The sequence below is a fragment of the Rhododendron vialii genome, chromosome 10a, assembly GCF_030253575.1.
Source record: "Rhododendron vialii isolate Sample 1 chromosome 10a, ASM3025357v1".
NCBI classification, from domain to species: Eukaryota; Viridiplantae; Streptophyta; class Magnoliopsida; order Ericales; family Ericaceae; genus Rhododendron; species Rhododendron vialii.
Window position 1 is genome coordinate 2,580,540 of NC_080566.1, and position 20,145 is coordinate 2,600,684.

Consider the following 20,145-nt stretch of genomic DNA (forward strand, 5'->3'; position numbering starts at 1 on the left):
AGGTCAAAAACACTAGCTAGTGAGAGAAACCATGAAATCCTGCAACCAATCACGTTGTTAAAGTCCTAAAAGCGTCCATCCATTCGTCCTTACCTGAATCGCCCTTTCTCTTTAATTGAATTAGGCCCATTATTTTAGCATGCAATTTGTCTTCCAAGTCTGAAACCAGATTTAGAACGGCTGCTTGTTTCTCCTTTATTATTTTTTTCCCCGGTTAGGAGTGTCCGAGCCAGCTTACGCGCACCTCGACTATTTCCCTCCCGGTCTGGTCGAAAGCAGGCTATTCACCCCGGAACTGTGGGATTCAGATTTCTTTCTTACAGCCTGGCCCCGAAAAGTTGTCAAGTTTTGAAGCGCATAATTACTGGATTTATAGCTCATCCTTGTTGCCACCTGAGCTATGCCTTCGGGTTGGGCTGCTCGTTTCTGATATAGCCTTCATCTGGGGAAGTTGGAACTGAGAATTCACCACCACTAATGTCAAGTGTTTTTTCATTCTTTTTGCGATAATATATAGGTGCTATATGTAGACATCAGTTCTCTACTTCCTAGTTCATCACTTGCCCCAATTCTAAACTATTTTGGGTTTTTTTTTTTTTTGCTCCATTCCTTAATCCTCACAATGGCAATGAAAGCCTTGCTCTTTCTCTTAGCTTATATGTTTTTGATTACATCAATGGTATGTGCTATATATTAATCATGACAAGAGTCTCAATCTTAGATTTTCCAAGTTTAACTCTCTTTTTATATAATCGAATATCTGGGTCAGCTTGCGCGCACCTCGACTATTTCCATGCCCGGAGGTTAATGACCAAGCAAACTCTCAAGTGACTCAAAGATTTTGAATGTTTGGCCTCCGTAGAATCCGAACATGCAACTTGACGAAAGACAAACACTTATTGCTTTTCTCATTTTATGTGGTTTTCCTGAATATTTTTCTCATTTCCCCTGGACAGACACTAGTGTAGGGCATAAGTCAAGGGCAACTTACTCATAATTATTCCTCCTCCCCTCCCTCTGTGCAAACACATCTATAAGATTTTATTTTTGTAAATTTCATATTTTCTTCCTTGGTTTGCGTAATTTCTTTTTAAACTCACCAATATACTCATTTTTTTTTCTTTTTTTCTTTTTTTCAGGTTTCGCCTTCTACTGAGGCCGTTGAGACATGGGTAATCCTTATTACACCATATACGTACTTTATTGGAGGAAAATATATAGTATAATCAAGCAATCAAATTGGTTAATCAAGTAATTGTTGTTTTCTCTCTTTTGTAGCCTGCCAATGCCCAGGTGAAGGCTCCAGCCCATGCCCCCCAAAAGGCTCCCGTCCATGCCCCTACCAAGGCTCCGGTCCATGCCCCTGTGAAGGCTCCCGCCCATGCCCCCAAAAAGGCTCCGGCCCATGCACCTATAAAAGCCCCGGTCCATGCTCCCGTTAAGGCTCCAGCCCATGCCCCCAAAAAGGCTCCCGTCCATGCCCCTACCAAGGCTCAGGTCCATGCCCCCATGAAGGCTCCGGCCCATGCCCCCAAAAAGGCTCCCGTCCATGCACCTATAAAAGCCCCGGTCCATGCTCCCGTTAAGGCTCCAGCCCATGCCCCCAAAAAGGCTCCCGTCCATGCCCCTACCAAGGCTCCGGTCCATGCTCCCATTAAGGCTCCAGCCCATGCCCCCAAAAAGCCTCCCGTCCATGCCCCTACCAAGGCTCCGGTCCATGCTCCCATGAAGGCTCCGGCCCATGCCCCCAAAAAGCCTCCCGTCCATGCCCCTATAAAAGTCCCAGCCCATGCTCCCGTTAAGGCTCCAGTCAAGGCTCCAGCCCACCCACCAGAGAAGCATCATGCTCATGCTCCAGAGAAGCATCATAATCACGCTTCCCCTCCGAAAGCAGCGCCTCTGCATCCCCCAGTTAAGGTCGAAACACCCGTCCCATCAAAGGCTCCTTCGCAGGGTAAAAAGTCCTAAAACTATGATCAATGTGTTTCGAACTTGATCATTTATCAAACATCCTCTTTTTTATTTTCTTTCTCCAAACCATTTGGGAAGCTGATAACGTACAATGCAGGTTGCGTCCCAATGTGCGAGGAGTACTGCAAGAAAGACGATCGCCATAAGATAAGGCCGTGCGTGAAAACATGCACCGCATGTTGTGACAAGTCCAAATGTGTGCCGCAACCTAAAAAGAAATGCAGCAACTGGGATCATGTGAAGATGGATGACGGAAAGTTGATTAAATGCCCTTGAATTGTAGGAATCTCCCGTAATTTTACTCGCGATTTAGATAAATGTATGATCTTTTGGAACTTGTTTTGGTATCGTCGTGTAATAGACCTCAGCTCGCGTTAGCTGAGGCGGCTCGTGTAACAGGAATTTGTTCACTGCTCAAATTTTGTTCAAATTCTGTCGGAATCAATAAATGACGCGATTTGATCTTCCATTTAATGAATCACTTTGACAGTGAATTCAACCTCTCTCTTTTTTAGGGAAAAAAAAAACAAGAACAGGTCCAGATTGGACTAGACCTAAAAACCACACAAAACACAATCTCTGGAAAATTAATCAAGCAAAACACACACACAAAAAAGCACGACACAAAGATGTATACATGGCTTCTCAATTGGATAAATTCGCAGTGTATCAGAAACGAAAAAGAGTACGTGATACATAGGCTACTTTTTTTTTTTTTTGATCGGCAGAAAAGATTTCATTGATCTTTGAGAAGGAATACAAAAATTCAACGGATCTCGGGCACACCCGGCAAAAAAGCCATCGCAAGAAGCCAACCAAAACATCACAACCAAAGCGAAAGCCGCACACCTACTAAAACACCCTACAACATACATCCATATCAGACTAAAGCCCAAAAGGAAACCAAAAATCCGCCAACAGCGAAGAGACACAAACCAAAACACTGCCATACCCTGAAAATTCCAGAGAAAATAATGAATTGAAACAATACAATTGAATAGAGAAAATAGTGCAGAATACATTGACTATTGTGTATAGCAAAGTAGAAATACCCAAAAACAGGCAACAACTTGCCCCATTGACCAACAGGCCACTTCTGTCAAGGCTCAAGTTTCAAGGTTGTCACCCCATCAATGCAACAACTTCAACCCAAAATGAGATGTAGGACGACAGCTTTCATAATAATTCCATAAACACTTAATTCTATAGGGTTGAATAAAAATTCGATTGATCATTTGATATACTCTATTGCTACGCTTAGTGTGTGACTCGTCGGTTTTTCTGACAATTTCCCGGGCGCATTAAAGTCCTAAGATCTTATATCCGATGATGATCTGACACTACTCTTCATCCAGGTTCATTCTCGCCCATGCTTCAAGCCTCGGGCCAAAAATAAGGGGAAAGAAGAACTTTGCGTTAAAGGTGGATACGGGTCGAAGTTGTTGCATTGATGGGGTGATAACCTTGAAACTTGAGCCTTGTAAATTGACAGAAACTATGCCAGTGCTCTTATAACTTGACATCGGCCAGTGTGATTTATTTTTACAAGTAGAATTCGTAAAATTGAATGCCTCAACATTGACTGGGTTCTTGGAGCTGCCAAAGGCCATTATCTCAACTTCTTCACCCCGATTCACATAAACTTTATTGAAAAATCCGAAAGCTTACTAAAACTTCCGAATTACTTGTATCGTACAAAAAACACCTGCGCACGGTTCCGAATAAATTTTCTTCATATATCTCTCCACTCATTATTCTCAAAAACCTCCCTCAAAATGCACCATTGTAAGGTCTGATCTTACACCAAACCACCTCTGCTACTACCGGGACCCTTAAGTTAACGATCTTCAATAGCCTCCTTTTTTTTTTTATTGACAGTAAGAGCCGAACCTACGAGCCTTTTTTTTTTTATTGACAGTAAGAGCCGAACCTACGAGCTCGAAAATAAATCTTACTTGCTGTCATACACGACTTGACAACTTCTTCAATTGATTCCAGATGCACCTCTGATGGCTGAGTTAGGATTTTGGTCTAAAGGAGACCCACTTTTAGGCACATCTAGGGTAAGTGGCAAGTGCAATTGGACACTCACTCACATGGAAGACCTAGGTGATAGCCTGATAGGAGTGCCTAATCTTCTTCAATATCCTGTGTTTTTATAATTAGGGAAGGCGAATTTCCTGTTTTGAAGGTGAAATGATTGCCTCTTTTGAATGTAAAAATAGCTTTCGTTACAAGCCGTAGGGGTAAACAAGTATCAGAATTACATCAAACTAGAAACAAGTCCACAATAAATATAAGCTCAACCCAACTAATAGCTCCATTAAAGGGAGAAATAATCCCAACAAATACAAGAAAAATAACACCCACCCACATGCAGATGGAGAGATTCGAGCTCCCGACCTCCTAGTGAGATGCAATAGTTCTGACTAACTGAGCAAGCCCGAGATAGTTAAAGTAAAATAGTTGCATATAACTAGAAATGGTGGGGGGAAAAATTCACTAGCAGATGTTTAAGGCTTAAAAAATTGATGATAAGTGGACTGTTGTCCAGTTGCAATCTCAGTTAATTGTATTTTAAGTTAATAACAATCCAGAGTGGCCCTTGGCTCTATGCATTGTTCATCAATTTCAAACCTACATCTAATAACAAAATGTAAACACATGAATGAAGACATATATATACAATACACATTTTTGTAGATTTCTAGATATCCCCTACCTAGGGAACCATTACCACTACTATAATATCACCTAAGGAGGGGTGCAAGAACTTGGACTCTTGGATTTTCCTTGAAACTAAGCCTCCATGCACTATTCTCAACTAGCAAAAAAAAAGAAAGAAAGAAGCTATCCCCATAGAGGTCAAGAATCAACTTATAATATAACCATTATCATTGTAAATCTTTTTTTTTTCTTTTCTTTTTTACAATTAGGGTTTGGGTTGGTTAACACACGACTAATCTCAAGGCCCTAAAGTTCACGTCGGGCAAACCTCTAATGGGGCCAAGAGGTTTTTCGCTGCTGGTGAGGGTGAAATGTGTGAAATTGGGAGAGTAAGCCTCTAATTTGCTGTCGGCTCCCACCCGACTAACCTCTTGGCCGGGATTAATCAAGAATCAACTTACAATATACTTAACTACTCTTTTACTGTAGTTAAAACTTGTTTTATAATCAATAGTTCTAACCAATTTATGCGCATCTCAACTAATTTTAAGGCACTAATTAATCAGGAGTTTTTTTTTTTTGGCTGCCGGTACAAGAGAGTATGTAAGCTTGGGATAGTATTGCTGTAGCTAGCTAGGCTCCCATTCGACTAACTCCTGGGGGTTAATCACTGTAAATCAATCTTGGTTTAGAAAAATTACTCCACAAAAATAACAAAAATTAGCGTTGAAGTACTTTTACTCTTCATTTTTTATACTTTCTGACCATACAAAAAAGTTAAAACGATGCTTTTCAATTCGTAAAAGTTGCTGAGTTGAGCAGAAAAAGTTGGGATTGACTGCTTTAGCCCCATTCCGTCAAGGTAAATAAGTGCTTATTTGAAATTTATTTTTTAAATAATTACTTATTTTTTTGAATATTAAAGATAATGTATTGCAAGAGAATGACTTGTCTCGTAAAGGAAAAAAAATATTAAAAAAATAAAAACCTTAACAAAACGGGACTTAATATTCTATAGGTTTTCAAGAAATTAATTAGTATTCCTGTTGATCAGTATGGAAACTTCCACGTCATGAGAATGGCTCACAATAAGTAAGCTTTCAGCCCTTCATGGGCAGTATGATAAAATATGTCATGAGAGATGCCACGTAAACTACACTAAATCACTACACCATCCATTATATTTTTTGTGAAATCCACTCAGACTTTCACAAAAATACAAAAAAATATCCAAAATTTTTAAAATAATGTTTTATGAGGCCCTATAAAAAATCAGCTCTAACAGATATCGGTAAATATTATTTATGGGTTTGTATGTCCGAAACTGCGCAGTTGAGCATTTTTGCTCCACAAAAAATGTAGTGGATGATGTAGTGATTTGGTGTAGTGTAGTATGTAGCATCTCTCCCTAACTTTGCAGATAGACCTACCCCTAATTGGTTGCGAAGTAAACAGATCTTATCCAATAATGCTTGGGACATATGTATTCCAACACAAATTCAGACACCGATGTTGTTCGGTGCACGTGGGCGGAGAGACATGTATACCCGAACACAAATTCAGACACCGATCGATGTTGTTCGTTGCACGTGGGCGGAGGCAGGATCAGAATTTGCACTCGACGTGGGGCTAATTAATTAGAAAAGACGGTATTTCATTATTAACTTTGATTTTTTCAAATTAATTTCTACATAATTCACAAATTGAAAAAGGTAAATCTTACCATGCATAAATAGGAGTACGTTGTATCACAATGCAATCGTAAATCATCACGTAAGGACTAAAATTGATCAATATATTTGCGGTACTTTTTTCTTTTTCTTTTTCTTGAGGGAACGAGGGAAAGGCAACTTATATTGATAAAATAATATATGAATTGCACGACGCTTAGGCCTAAGAAAACAACTGATCTAACGAAGGACCTAGGTCCGAACAAAAACAAGAGGAACATAAAATGCTGTAAAAAATAATAGCTTTGATGTTAAGGACGAATTAATAATCCACAAAAATTTGACGCAAAACTAATAAACGTGAATTTTTTAATAAAGACAAAAAAAAAATCAACTTTACTTCCTTTTTTTTTTTTTTTCCAAACCCGGATTCTTGCATGATTGTGAGTTTTTCTTTCTTGTGCGGGACCTCCCCTTAATACCTCCGCCCGTGCCCATGCCCGTGCATCACACAGACGCACTTTAAGGTGGTCCACGCACACCAGACGGTTCCGAGCAAACCTCGTTTTCGGTATCCATAGCAATGTTGAATTCTAATAGGAACAAAAACATATACTAATTGAATAGATCTCACAAGGACAAAAAGAGTACTAGTGATAGACCTTGAAATCTTGAAACGAATCACCACGTTGCCAAAAAGTCCTACTCGACCAGTGATCATCCATCGGTAACTGGTTCTCTGTAATTATCACATGGAATTAGATAACCCTAATTTCGCTTTCATCTGGGGAAAGCTGAATCTAACAATTCAACTCCCCTCCTAAAAAATGGTTTCTTATTCCCTGAACTGGTTCTATATATACCCCTGATCAGTCCTGTACTGCCTCATGCATCACTTGCCACAGCTCTCTCTCTTCATCACCCCTTTTTGGTTCTTTGATTAATTTGTTCCTTAAAATGGAAATTAAAGCTACTGTGTCACTTGTCTTAGCTTCGTTGCTCTTGGTCACCACATGGGTACGTATGTGAAATGTGATTAATTTGGCTATTTCTGCTTCGAGCAATGCTACAAATTACACACCTTTATAACACAACCCTAGACACAACCGTGTCCGGAACTATCAGATGCACATGAATCCACATACATCTAGCTAATGGTTTCGGACACAGTTGTGTCCGAAGCTGTGTTTTAAGTGTGTGTGTTCCTAGACTCTCTTTTCTTTTTTCCTGTTCTGAATGTTTCTTTGTACGTGTTAACATTATTGGATGGTATGGATATCATTTTTCTAGAATTTTCTTCGTAAAAGTTAGACTTTTTCGAAAAAAGTACCAACTTTTATGAATTCGTCGCAGAAAAGGGCCAAATGGATTTAGGTATTGAAGATACTTTTAGGGAGTTTTTTGAGTTTCGTTATTACATGTAGTGTACAGCATCAAGTTTTTGTGTTTTCTAACCTGGGAAATTAGGCCACGTTCCGCTAAGGTTCTTATTTTTTAAGTATTTATTTTTCGTTTTACAAGACATCATTCTCTCATAATTTTCCTTCAACTCGCCGATGATTATCGTGTTTGCAGTTCTCAACTTCTGTTGAGGCAGTATTACCTGTGTTTTTACTGTATCCTCCAAGCCGCTGTCACCCTTCTCTTGAGACAGTTGACGCAGATGTAATACTCAAACATTAGGAGTACTTGACCTTTGAAGCAATACGGGTTTTTTTTTTCTTCTGTTTGGACTAATTTTTTTTGTGATTTTAGTAGTATTGATCAAACAAGTTATTGATTTTTTACCTTTTTGCTCATGATGTAAAGGCTATGGCCCCTCCGCCGGAGGAACGTCCCCATAGCCACCCCTTGATCAAGGCTCCGCCAGCCCATTCGCCGGAAAAGCCTCAGGTTCCTTGCCCTCCCCCCGAGAACCATCACTACCATCATGCTCCAGGAAAGGCTCCTTTCCACTCCCCTGAGAAGCATCACTATCACCATGCTCCTAAATACGGTAAATATCATATTCCAGAGATGATATTGTCTTCCTCAAACTAAAACTTTGATTTACTTGGTAGTTCTCTCAGAATAAACGCGGTTTTATCTCACACTGCCGCATTTCAATTTATAAAACGCGGTTTTGAAACTTGAAAGTGATAGTTGTCTGTCTTTCGTTTAATTTTCTAACAACTGTCCAAGTCCAAAATGAGGAATTGAGAATGTTTTATATATTTGGATTTGCCTACAATGTAGAATGCCCATCAAGGTGTGAGGAGCACTGCAAGAAAGATCACCACAAGAAGGAGGAGGAGCAGGAGGAGGGGAGGAGGTGTGTGAAAGCATGTACCGCGTGCTGTTGTGAGTCCAAACATGTGCCAGAGCATGAGAAGAAATGCAAGTGGAGTCATATGAAGATGGAAGGCAAAAAGATGAAATGCCCTTGAGAATTCGGCCGAATCCGGCTGCGGCTACTTATATAGTTATATTATCTATGTTATAGTACTTGTTACTACTTCTGTAACATCAGCGCTTGTGTTTAGTCCTATGATGTAATAAGCCTGAGTAGGTTGCCTCAGGGGCATTGTTGTAACTGGGAGATCTATATTCCTGTTTAATGCTAAAAAAATGTAGTTTTTAGCAGAGGCTGTTGTTACTGGAGCACAAGAAAATTCAGAGCAGAAAACTTAAGTCTTCGTTCAAAAACTTCAACTTGCTCAAGATTGGCTCTTGACTTAAGTCTTTGTTCAAAAACTTCAACTTACTCGAGATCGGCTCATGATCGGCTCAATTGAAGATTGTTTAAAATTGACTAGCATAATAAACAAGTCAATCTTAAGCAATCCTGTGTTAACTTAAATCTTTATCAATAGTCACTTTGAGGACCCTCATACATTAATAAATCGTCTTGAGGGGCAGCTTCCTTGCAGATACCCCAGGCAGGCCCCTGTTTGATGCCAGTTGTAGAAAATGGGTTTCAAGTGCTATGGGCCTGGACCGCGTTTGGTTGGGTTTACTGAGGGAAGGATCGGTAGCCTGGGCGGTCTACGAAAGGCCCAAAAGGGATGGATTGCCAAAATCAGGAGCTGGGTTTGGGCCAATACTCCTGTCCAACTGACCATCCTGCCATTGAGTAAATTGTAAAGTGGTACGTTGTGACACTAATACACTAAAGCGGAAATAAATACTTAAAAAATAAGAATCTTAGTGGAACTCCTCACTATCAATCTCCTACGGCATGTTACATATGAGAATAACATGGCTCAACACATGGCATGTCCGATAAAATACTTGAACTATACGTCTTACCTCCTGCATGTTCGACTTATGCGTCATCCCTCATTTCCTCATTACACATGCCCAAAATATGTTCTGACAAAATACTCATCCTGGGTCGCGTTCCTCATTACGCATGCCCAAAATATGTTCTGACAAAATACTTATCCTGGGTCCACGACAAGCAAAAAATTATTCAATGTTCTAATTTTTCTTTTGGGTGCTTATTCAATGCTCCGCAATAACTTTGCACCAGACACAATTTGCGTGGTCTTCCACGTCAGTGTGTGACGCAGAACCCCCGTCAAGCAATACTCCAAGAGCACTGAACTAGCCGGCCGCACTACCGAGAGATGCTCCTCAAGTGTATTGGCGAAATCGATGTGGTCAAAAAGGAAAGATAAGTTGTTGGAGTTATATATTCTGACATGGGTTAGGGAATATATGCTTGGCAGACATATCCATCGAGGGTGGTGAAGATCCAAGCACAAAAACACAAATTTTCAAGACCCAATGCATTTGGGGAATCTCAACTAAAGTTTGCACCAATGCAACCCTAGATTCTCAACTCACGTTTCCTTCTGCACGTATTTGGTTTCTTTTAAACTGCAAAAGTATTCAGTTGACACAAAAAACTCTCACCCATCTTGTGGTTCTGGTTACAATGACAAGGGGAGTCATGGTTTTGCTCTCTGCCTGCATGCTGATAGTGATCACTGCTAGGGTAAGCGTAGCGACACACACAGTCGCATGGAATAAACAAGCGGTTGGAGTGACCAAATTTTTCTCGCGTTTCTTTGAATTTTCTTAGTTACTTGAGATTGATGCATTGACCTCAAACTACTTTTTTTCTTCTGTAGGTTTCCTCTCTCGAATCTGACTTGGCGGTTGCAATGGTAATAAGAGGATGATAACTGAAAATCTTTTACTGTGAAGGTTTTGTACGGATGAAAGAAGGGAAATCAATTGAGCGGAAAATTTACCAAAAACGATGTCCAAATCCTGTGATAGCAGCCTGCTTTCGTTCTTTGAATGCAATGCTAGAACATTGTGCTGCTGACCCCTTTTTTTGTTTTTGTGGGGCATGGTGCATACAGTGCAAACATAGGAGTGTATTAGTATTTAGTAGTAGTTTTGGTTCAATTTTTTCGCACGTTAATGCAAGTAATGTGTACGATAGCCTAACGTGTCCGTTGTGCTAATTTGTGTAGCAGTAATACGGCATTGTACAACGAAAACGGTTCCTATCATTTGTAAAATTAAGTTTTCCTTGAGTAATCATATTGACTTGATTTGGAATTTGGTTATTTTTTGCAGCACCCTCCGGGAATGGCCCCTGCCTACGCCCCGGAAAAGCCTCACTACCCTCACGCTCCAGAAAAGGCTCCCGTCTATCCTCCAACGTTTCACTACCCTCACGCTCCAGAAAAGGCTCCCGTCTATCCTCCAACCAAGTCCGTAGCCCCAACCCCAGAACCGGAGGCTCCTAAACGTGGTAGTAGTTCAAAACTCAAACAGAAAATGAACAAAAAACACCAATTTCTTTTCATACTACCTGCTTTTACTATTTTTCGTTGCTTGACAATGTGCGAAACTATATTGCAGGTTGTGACGGCCTGTGTTTGGACTACTGCAAACCGATTCTTACTCCAAAGAAGAGGATGTGCCAGAGAGTCTGCACTGAATGTTGTGCCAAGTGCGACTGCGTGCCTGAGAAAGGTGCAACGTGCAAAAACTGGGACGTCGTCCTGTACCACGGTGTATCCGTCAGGTGTCCTTGAGATGAACAGAAATGTCCTTAGCCATCGTCTCCCTGTTGTGTTCGATTGTGTTATTTCGGTCTTTTTTGCGTTCAAGTGTTTTTTCGTTGTTCACGTGTTGTAAACCCTATGGCGGATGGAAATCGATTGTTGTTTGTAACCTGTTTTCTTTAGGACAATGGTCGATGTAGAGCACATGCAATGGAGATTCTATTGAGAAGTGCTACGATCACCGCACCATTTCCATCGCTACTATTCAGTTTCATTCCTACAAATTCATAAAAATAGAACTCGCCATTACTTTAGAAAACTCCCTCTAACAAAATGAAAAGTCATAATCCACTAAAATCAAAACAAGTTTATTATTTTTTCAACTCCTCATACATCAGTAAATGTTCTTAGGGGCAGCTTCCTTGCAGATAGCCTAAAGCCCTGTTTGATGCCGGTTGCAGGAAATGGGCGTGCCAAGCGGCCGATCCGACCATTCATCTCGACACAAACGTCTCAGATTGAATCTGAGTGCATACAAATCTGAGCCGTCGATTACTCAGCAAAGATCCGAGCTATCGATTGCCGAGATGAATGATCGGATCGGTCGCTTGGCACCTGCTTGGCAGGGAGGTGCTTGGCAGCATCCTTCATTCTGGATATTTAGTGTACACCAAATGGTACACATGGTATTATTGTCCAATTACATTAAGTCTAGGATTACCGCACCATTTTCACCCTTCCATGTGAGGCCCGGAATACAGAAAAATACCCATATATGTAAAATATTTTTTTATGGAGCCATGTAAAAAAACAGTTCAATCGCGTATCGGTAACTATGTTTTCTAAATTTGTAGGAACGAAACTGAGTAGTAGCGGTGGAAATGGTGCGGTGATCATAGCACTTCTCGTCCACTTAATACTCTTGTCCATTGTCCAACTCACCATCCTGCCATTGAACACATTGTAAATGGTACGTCCAAATCTAATCAATCCAATCCGGTGCACTTGAAACAAGGCAACTGGAAAGCATTAATCCGTAGATTCCCTACTCATTCTCGATCTCAATACCTTCCGAAACAATCAATCAACTGTCTTGCCTCCTTACAGATAATGGTGTTGTGTGATGGAGTAATACTCTCTGATAGAGGTGACAGAGTATTACACATGCACTCCCATTTTAAGCACCGAAAAAAGAAGTATAACAATAACATGCATCAAACATGGCGTGTCTGATAAAATACTTAGGACTACGTCTTACCTCTTTGTCATGTTCAATTTGTGTCAACCATCATTTTCTCATGTTAAAGCCAGGTGGGGTAACATATGCCCAAAAATCATATGTTTGGGCAAATTTCACTGACACCTCCCAAGGTTTGCTTTAATGACAGATACCCCTATCACATATGAGAAATGACTTAAAACTCCATGTGGTTTTAATGTTCATTTCATCAACACCAACTAACAACTGTTCAACCAAGCACGCGATATAATTAGCTTAAAGTGTCTTTTTAATAATAGAATATATAATAAAAAGCTTTCAATTAACAATTTTTTGATCCAAAAGTATTAAATTTGTCTTTTCTGACAAAAAAAAGGTCTTTTGAATAGTTAAAAAAAAGTTATTAATACATTTTATCCTCTCTTTTTTTTATTTTTTATCAAAACAACTTCTTCAATGGGTTAAAACGTCATTTTGATTCAAAATAAGTGAGAGTTTGTAGTTTTTTTTTTTATCACTTTTTATTATCAAAAAGAGCTAACTTTTAGATCTAAGTGACTTTTGGTTCATTCCATCACGTGTTTGGACATACAATTGTCGATTGATGGTGTTGTTGAAATGGACATAGAAACCATAGAGATTTATTGTTATTTCTCATACGTGAAAGGTGTACCAGTCATTAAGGCAAATTTCAGGTGTTATCAGTGAAATTTAGCTGCACCAGTCACTACCGAGATGCTAGCGGCAAATGGAGTGACAAAATTAACCATCACGGGTTGGTCGGATGGTCAAGCCATAAGCCTGAGATTTAGGGGTTGAGCCATGCTACCAACGCAACAACTTTTATAATATTGTGCACAATATATCAACTATCAACTCTTATAGGCCAGTAGTCGATACAGGGTTTTTTATCGGGTTTAATAGGGCCTCAGTTAGCCCGCAGTTGAATTGGTGCCCCAAATTAGTAGGTGCGTGTGTAAGCCGGCCCGGAGATTGGGTTATAAAAAAAAACAATTGTTGTGACAAAATCGAGGTGGTTAAAAAGGAGAGTGATACGAGGTATCTAGGATTCTCTCCCATCGTAGTTCAAAACCGACCCTCACCCAATGACCACAAGTTGCAAGTTGGAGTTAAAAACTTTAGGTGGGTTAGCGAATATATGCTTAGCAGACAAGACAACCATCGAGGTTGGTGAAGCTTCAAGCACAAAATATCAAGACTCAATGCATTATTAAGGAAATATATAGTACCGTATTGTTTGGGAGTGAAATGAGTGATCACTTAATATAACATTTTAGCATGCACATGGGGAATCTCAATTAAAGTACTAATGCAACCTTAGACAGGGTTCTCAACAGTCGCGTTTTCTTCTACGTGTATTTGGTTCCTTTTTTAACTGCAAAAGTATGCAGTTGACACAAAAATCTCTCACCCATCTTTTGGTTCTGTTTTGCAATGACATGGGGAGTTATGGTTTTGCTCTTTGCCTACATGCTTATAGTCACTGCTAGGGTAAGTGTGATGAAATCGCATGGAATACACAAGCAATAGGCTGATCCAATTTTTCTCGCGTTTCTTTGAATTTTCTTAGTTACTTGAGATTGATGCATTGATCTCAAACTACTTTCTTCTTCTGTTCTATGTTTCCTCTTTCGAAGCTGACTTGGTGGTTGCAATGGTAATGACTGGATAATAACTGAAAACATTTCAGCATGAAGGTTTACGAATGAAAGAAGGGAAATCCATTGAGCAGAAAATTTTACCGAAAATTATATCCAAATCCTGCGATGGCAGCCTGGATTCGTTCTAGCTAGGAATGCAATGCTAGCGCATTGTGCCCCGTACGCATTTTTGTTTTTCACGGGGCCTGCAAGGTGGTGCATACTGTGCAAACATAATAGCTTATTGATAGTAGTTTTGTTTTCATTTTACGTGTGTTATTGCTAGCAAGTATCGATAGCCAAATGTATCCATTGTGCTAATTTGTGTAGCAGTAACATGGCATTCTCCAACAAAAACAGTACTATCATATGTAAAATAGGGATTTCCTTGAGCAATCATATTGACTTGATTTGGAATTTGGTTATTTTTGTAGCACCCTCCAGTAATGGGCGCCCCTGCCTACGCCCCAGAAAATCCTCAAGCTCATCCTCCCAAAAAGGCTCCCGTCTATCCTCCAAGCAAGCCCGTAGTCCTAACCCCAGAACTGGAGGCTCCTCAACGTGGTAGTATTTCAAAAATCAAACAGAAGATGAACAAAAAACACCAATTCTTTTCATACTACCTGCTTTTACTATTTTTTCGTTACTTCGGTTATTATTTTTTATTTTGTTGGTGGCAATGTGCATAGCTATATTGCAGGTTGTGACCAGCTGTGTTTGGACTACTGCAGACCAGTTAGTACTCCAATGAAGAGGATATGCCAGAGAGCGTGCTCTGAATGTTGTTCCAAGTGCAACTGTGTGCCTAGAAGATACAGGAAGTGCAGCAACTGAGAGACCGTCTTGTACCTCGGTGTATCCGTCATGTATCCTTAAGATGAACAGAAATGTCCTTATGCTTTCCGTTTGACCAAAAAAAAAGGACAGAAATGTACTTAGGAGTCATCTCAGTGTTGTGATTCGTCGTGTTATTTCAATCTGTTTGTGTTCAAGTGTTTCTGTTGTTTGCAAGCATATCATGTTCACATGTTGTAAACCGACCTATGACGGATGGAACATAGATTGTTGTTGCACCCTGTTTTCTTTAGGACAACCTCGCGATGTAGAGTACATGCAATGGAGATTTTTAGACCGTGAATGAATTCAGAATACCTTTAAATGACTGAATATAGAAACTATATCTAGAGATGTCATGAGGATCCTCATTTATCTAAGCAACTTGAAATTCAACAGAATGCATTTTACATGTTGATGGATATTGAAGTAATTATTTGGTCACGTACAAGCTAGCCGTCTAGCTATGGTTAGATAGAACAAATGTGGCTCAGTTCCAACTCAAAAATTGTTGTTGTTTTTTCATGTTATGGGGTATCGAAGACTGACTTTAGTTGCCAACCCTAGTCAGCAAGCTTATAGTAAAGGGGCTATCGCCGCAGCTTACTAGGCGTTGGTTCTATCCCAGCCAAGCAACCAAAGCCGGGAACCTAGGCAGGAATACTGAAAGAAAAGAAAAAAAAATCCATCCATGTCAAATCATAAATGGAGATGAGGTATGGCGGAGAGCTTATCCGGTTGATAGAATACGAGATTGGTAGCCTAATACAACAAACCAAGCAAGTTCATGAACAAAATTATCAACCTCTCTTCCAAAAATAAACTCACAAAATCTGACTGCCTTGAGTATTTTTACTAAGGCTAGCAAAAGGAAACACCACATGTGAAGAGACCATAGGGGGAAAGATCTTACTGGCACTGCGTATATAGTATTAAACTACAGGTAGTGGAAGGCTCTTGGCAAGTTGCAGTGTTAGGATTTGTAACTTAGACCAGTACCCATTTTGCACTGCTGGCCTTTGATGGGTAACAAATTATTATTGTAGCCAGTTCATTGCAACTTGCAAACCTAACAAGCCAAACATTCCAAACTTTGGAGCCACCGGGGTTTTTTTTTCCCGATCGTCAACTTCAAGGTCCCGGAATTAGTCAAGGTGCATGCAAGCTAGCCCAAAAGAACCCAATAGTTACTGGGAAGTAAGGTTAGTGATGAAAGCCTTGAAATGCATCTTTAGCTCCAAGTTCCTGAGATAGATCTGGTGTGCCAGTTAATAAACTATTCTCAGCACACAGACAATCTGATGAGAAGAGATAATGTTAGTTTAGAAGACACAGAAATATGATGAGTAGAGATAATATTAGTTAGACAGACACAGTTCTTGTGGCATGTGGGTTGAACCCTTCACAGTCAGAGTTAGCTCAGGGACACACACAGCTAATTCTTGACTAATGTCTTCTCTATGTTCTTACAGCGCCTCTGGATTGTCCAATTTCATGAGAAAGAAAGGGTTGTGGTCTCTCACAAAATCTCATCCATTTTTTGTGAGAAATGGTGAGAAACAAAATAAGCCTTCCATTTACACACATTCCTCATCATTTCTCACCTATTTATCCAAAAAAAAATAAAAAAAGTGGAGAGAATCCCTTCGCTATTCTCTTCTTTTCTCACGAAATCCCTCAATCCAAAGGGGCTGTTAATGAATCTGGCTTTCGATTTGACAAAAAACGGCCAAGTTGGGAACAGTGATGTGCATCTCTCAGACTCTATAAAAGCCCCATTAGCTTCATTCTACTTCTATCATCTCCTAGCCAAGAATACATCTTTAGACACTTAAAACTCCTCTCTGCTTCTTTTCTTCAATACTGACTGTTTTTGCAATGGGTTTGAAACCTATGCTCTTTCTGCTAGCTTTACTTATTGTGGTTACATCAAGGGTAATGCCTCTTTTCTTAACCCTTATTTGTATACTTTTCTGAAAACTAAAACTAAAAATGAAATGAGCAATTAATTACTTGAAAAACTATCTTCATTGGGTTCCACAATCATGCTCTCAAACAATTTGAAGCAAAGATTCTTATTTCCCTTGTTCCAATGAGTTTCTAATTTTGTATGTGTTGTTTGCTTTCCTAGGCTTCATCGAAGGATGAGGAATCATTGACAGAGGTAATATTAGAAACTATATGTGTCTGACTTCTTTTCGTTTTTTGTCTTGCTAGATATGCTATCTTCTATGTTAAATGTCGGGTGCAAATACGTGTCTAAGTACTGGATTAATGTAATTTTCATTTCAAGGATAAAGGGACAAGCCGGAATATTTGAAATCTTTAATTCACAATTTCTATTTTCTAGTTGTCTTAGACCCTTCCATGCATATTGTGAGACTTTTATACATAGCTCGTGAGAAATTTGATATATGATCGCTAAGTTATTGTTTGACTAAACTTGTTGGACACGGATCCCATTCCCTTATCCAAGTGTTGAGTATCCAATGCGGGTACTTTATATATACATTTTAAACAATCCATGTAACAAAAAATTGATAGCTCAATAAATTGATTTTTCTGGTAACTTTGGTTAAAACATGACCAATACAGCAAATATTTTTGGTGATGTTTCAGCTTCCCATCACATGAATCAGGGCACAGTTCTAAATAACGGGCCGGACACCTGGCTTATCAAAAGTTCTTAATAATGGACTATAGTGGTCTATTCTTAAGAAGTTGCTGACTTTAACTTCATCTCTTTTTGGAGGATATCACTCAGTAATTAGGCACTTGACGGTCTATTTTGATATGGTAGTTGAATTATTTTCTTCTGCAGTGAACATTTTTAAGCTTTTGATCAAAAACTTTATGAGTCGGAACTCTAAAATATTTTATCCAACCCTGAAAAAGTTTTAAAAAGACAAAAACGGTCTGTTTAGGAAAAGTTAGTCCACATTCAGCTGAATAAGCTATGTCTGGAAAACTAAGCTAGATTGATTGAACATCAAATTTGATAACTTGATTTAGGTATCAGGCCCATCTCACAGCCCAGTGGGGGCACCAGCACCGGCTCAAGCTAAACTCCCAGCCAAGGCACCAGCTCCAGTTCCCTCTGTCAAGCCACCAGTACTTCCTCCTCCCCCAGCCAAGAAGCCGACACAAATAGGTAGCTCATGTTTACCCTAAAACAAAAAGGAAAAAAATACATTTTTACAAAATACTTATATATGTGGTTGACATTGCATGTCAATTTCTGTTTTGTGCAGAATGCAACCCCCTCTGTGTGGGAAGGTGCAAATTACACTCAAGGAAGCAGGTCTGCCTAAGGGCTTGTATGACCTGTTGTGACCGATGCAAGTGCGTTCCACCGGGAACTTATGGAAACCGCGAGAAGTGTGGTAAGTGCTACACTGACATGACCACAACTGGCGGCAGGCCTAAATGCCCTTGAAGTTCAACAAGAAGATCGAAGCCGTTGTTTCATCGGCTGAATAATGTAATAAGTCTGACACAAATTTGTGTATGGAAAGAGAATAAATTGTTTTCCATTGATATGAATGGCAAAGTTTTTTCGCCCTGTGCTTATTAAATCTTCATTTTCATGGAAAATTTTCCTTTTGGCTCTAGCAAGTTAATCAACTACTATCTTAATTCTTAACACAAAGCAGCAACCTAAAAACAATTGGGATCTGCAGAGACCTTCAATATAGAAAAAGGAATCATGGGTTAGTACCATCTTCTTATGTCTTTGCTGCTTATTCCTAGCAAAATTTTTGATTGTCCAAAGGACTGAAAAGGCCATAATATTGAAACTGCTACCAAGCTGTTATCAGGTAGGTTGGATTCATTTTAAGGCAAAATAATATTAAGATTTTCTGAGGATAAATTTGAGAGTGATGGCTCTTTATGGCATAGACTTTGTCCTTTGACATATTTATAGGTTTATGTCTTCCCCTCTTTTAAGACGACTCATAATTATCTCAAAGGGGTTGGTTGAGTGGGAACATATCAACAAGCAAGAAGCTTACACCTCCAAACTTGTAGGTTCCACTCCCACTGTCAACAAAACACTCTTTCGGCCCCTGGAGCCACTAGAGCTTTGCTCGGTCACGAACTTCAGAGCTTGAGATTAGTCGATGTGCACGTAAGTTGAGCTGGTCATCTAGTTACTAAAAAGGGACCGAGACTCATAATTTTTTATTTTCGAAATTTGGAGGGCGATGAGTGACACGTATTTTTACTTGTCTTGTGTATGTTTTCTTTGTAGCAGTGTTTTTTAATGGACTCATTGTCCTCCCTCTCTCTTGTATTCATTTGCTTCTGTAATAGTACTGTCTCTTTTGTTGATTTGAACAAGAGAGTTGACCTACTAACAGTTGAGAAGCATCCAATGTCACACATTGTCCTTGTTTCTTTGGCATTGCCTCCAGGCCTGCAGCAACCCACAACCTGTCACAATTCACATTCCTCTTTCTGTCGTTTGGTCTTTTGCCTTACAATCCCAAGTTTTGACTTAAGCATATGGCTATCACACTAGAAGCTCATGAAAATTAGCTCTGATGTATGATAGTAAATATGGATCTTCACCACCGACTCGTTACTCTAGATGGTGAAGATGTTATCGAGTGTGAACCAGTGTGAACCAATATTGAGTTATTTACACAAAGGATGGAAAAAAAATTACAGTAAACCAAATAATTATGCAATATTTGCATGTGTAAAACGCAAAGATTATTTAGCCACTATGTTTATAGAAACCATAACCATAAATGCACTAGAGCAGTTGCTATATCCAAGGTGACCTAGTTACCTAGTTTGGTTCCTTTTAGAATTACGATTTTATTTTAATGAAGAATTTTCTTTCTTTTCATTTTAAGATTTTATTAGTCTTTTATTTTATTTTATTTTATTTTCCTTGTTTATAATTTCTTGATTAGCAAGAAATTAGTTTGATTCCTACCTAAATTAGGATTTCTCTGCTTACATATAGGGTTGTAAGCCTAAGGGCAAAGCATGTTTTATCCAATCATTCAATAAAAATTAGAGTTCTCTCTATTTTTCTTGTACTCAAGGGGGTTATCTCTTTCTTGTGGATTCAAGAGCCCGTTTCTTAGAACGATATATTGAACCCA

At 39.4% G+C, this 20,145-nt stretch overlaps 4 protein-coding genes across 5 annotated transcripts; all 4 read left to right on the top strand.

Moving 5' to 3' along the window:
• Positions 1–447: 447 nt before the first annotated feature.
• LOC131304041 (non-classical arabinogalactan protein 31-like) lies at positions 448–2,424 on the top strand. The gene is made up of 3 exons (XM_058331138.1): positions 448–679; positions 1,279–1,954; positions 2,069–2,424. The coding sequence occupies exons 1-3, from the start codon at positions 623–625 to the stop codon at positions 2,245–2,247; spliced, it is 912 nt and encodes a 303-aa protein (XP_058187121.1). The 5' UTR covers positions 448–622; the 3' UTR covers positions 2,248–2,424.
• A 4,762-nt stretch (positions 2,425–7,186) lies between these two features.
• LOC131303997 (uncharacterized) lies at positions 7,187–8,930 on the top strand. The gene is made up of 3 exons (XM_058331088.1): positions 7,187–7,325; positions 8,118–8,304; positions 8,544–8,930. Exons 1-3 carry the CDS (start codon positions 7,266–7,268, stop codon positions 8,732–8,734), a joined length of 438 nt encoding a protein of 145 aa, XP_058187071.1. The 5' UTR covers positions 7,187–7,265; the 3' UTR covers positions 8,735–8,930.
• Positions 8,931–9,631: 701 nt separating this feature from the next.
• On the top strand, positions 9,632–11,483 carry LOC131304005 (gibberellin-regulated protein 14-like). 2 transcript variants are annotated; one of them, XM_058331093.1, is made up of 4 exons: positions 9,632–10,287; positions 10,424–10,459; positions 10,881–11,058; positions 11,169–11,483. In XM_058331093.1, exons 1-4 carry the CDS (start codon positions 10,228–10,230, stop codon positions 11,342–11,344), a joined length of 450 nt encoding a protein of 149 aa, XP_058187076.1. In that variant the 5' UTR covers positions 9,632–10,227; the 3' UTR covers positions 11,345–11,483. The 2 variants fall into 2 exon arrangements, with proteins under 2 accessions (XP_058187076.1, XP_058187077.1); XM_058331094.1 differs by having other exon boundaries at positions 10,881–11,055.
• A 5,111-nt stretch (positions 11,484–16,594) lies between these two features.
• On the top strand, positions 16,595–18,565 carry LOC131304705 (gibberellin-regulated protein 14-like). Its single transcript, XM_058332044.1, has 4 exons — positions 16,595–16,963; positions 17,160–17,192; positions 18,041–18,179; positions 18,280–18,565. The coding sequence occupies exons 1-4, from the start codon at positions 16,907–16,909 to the stop codon at positions 18,462–18,464; spliced, it is 414 nt and encodes a 137-aa protein (XP_058188027.1). The 5' UTR covers positions 16,595–16,906; the 3' UTR covers positions 18,465–18,565.
• Positions 18,566–20,145: the final 1,580 nt, after the last annotated feature.

What these genes read in the sequence shown, in the direction of transcription:
- LOC131304041 (XM_058331138.1), top strand. Translation starts at nt 623, where the DNA reads ATGGCAATGAAAGCCTTGCTCTTTCTCTTAGCTTATATGTTTTTGATT. An exon ending in TGTTTTTGATTACATCAATG is followed by an intron (nt 680 to 1,278) that starts GTATGTGCTATA and finishes TCTCTTTTGTAG; the next exon opens with CCTGCCAATGCCCAGGTGAA. An exon ending in ATCAAAGGCTCCTTCGCAGG is followed by an intron (nt 1,955 to 2,068) that starts GTAAAAAGTCCT and finishes CGTACAATGCAG; the next exon opens with GTTGCGTCCCAATGTGCGAG.
- LOC131303997 (XM_058331088.1), top strand. Translation starts at nt 7,266, where the DNA reads ATGGAAATTAAAGCTACTGTGTCACTTGTCTTAGCTTCGTTGCTCTTG. An exon ending in TGCTCTTGGTCACCACATGG is followed by an intron (nt 7,326 to 8,117) that starts GTACGTATGTGA and finishes CATGATGTAAAG; the next exon opens with GCTATGGCCCCTCCGCCGGA. An exon ending in TCACCATGCTCCTAAATACG is followed by an intron (nt 8,305 to 8,543) that starts GTAAATATCATA and finishes CCTACAATGTAG; the next exon opens with AATGCCCATCAAGGTGTGAG.
- LOC131304005 (XM_058331093.1), top strand. Translation starts at nt 10,228, where the DNA reads ATGACAAGGGGAGTCATGGTTTTGCTCTCTGCCTGCATGCTGATAGTG. An exon ending in CTGACTTGGCGGTTGCAATG is followed by an intron (nt 10,460 to 10,880) that starts GTAATAAGAGGA and finishes TATTTTTTGCAG; the next exon opens with CACCCTCCGGGAATGGCCCC. An exon ending in ACCGGAGGCTCCTAAACGTG is followed by an intron (nt 11,059 to 11,168) that starts GTAGTAGTTCAA and finishes ACTATATTGCAG; the next exon opens with GTTGTGACGGCCTGTGTTTG.
- LOC131304705 (XM_058332044.1), top strand. Translation starts at nt 16,907, where the DNA reads ATGGGTTTGAAACCTATGCTCTTTCTGCTAGCTTTACTTATTGTGGTT. An exon ending in ATGAGGAATCATTGACAGAG is followed by an intron (nt 17,193 to 18,040) that starts GTAATATTAGAA and finishes AACTTGATTTAG; the next exon opens with GTATCAGGCCCATCTCACAG. An exon ending in CAAGAAGCCGACACAAATAG is followed by an intron (nt 18,180 to 18,279) that starts GTAGCTCATGTT and finishes TGTTTTGTGCAG; the next exon opens with AATGCAACCCCCTCTGTGTG.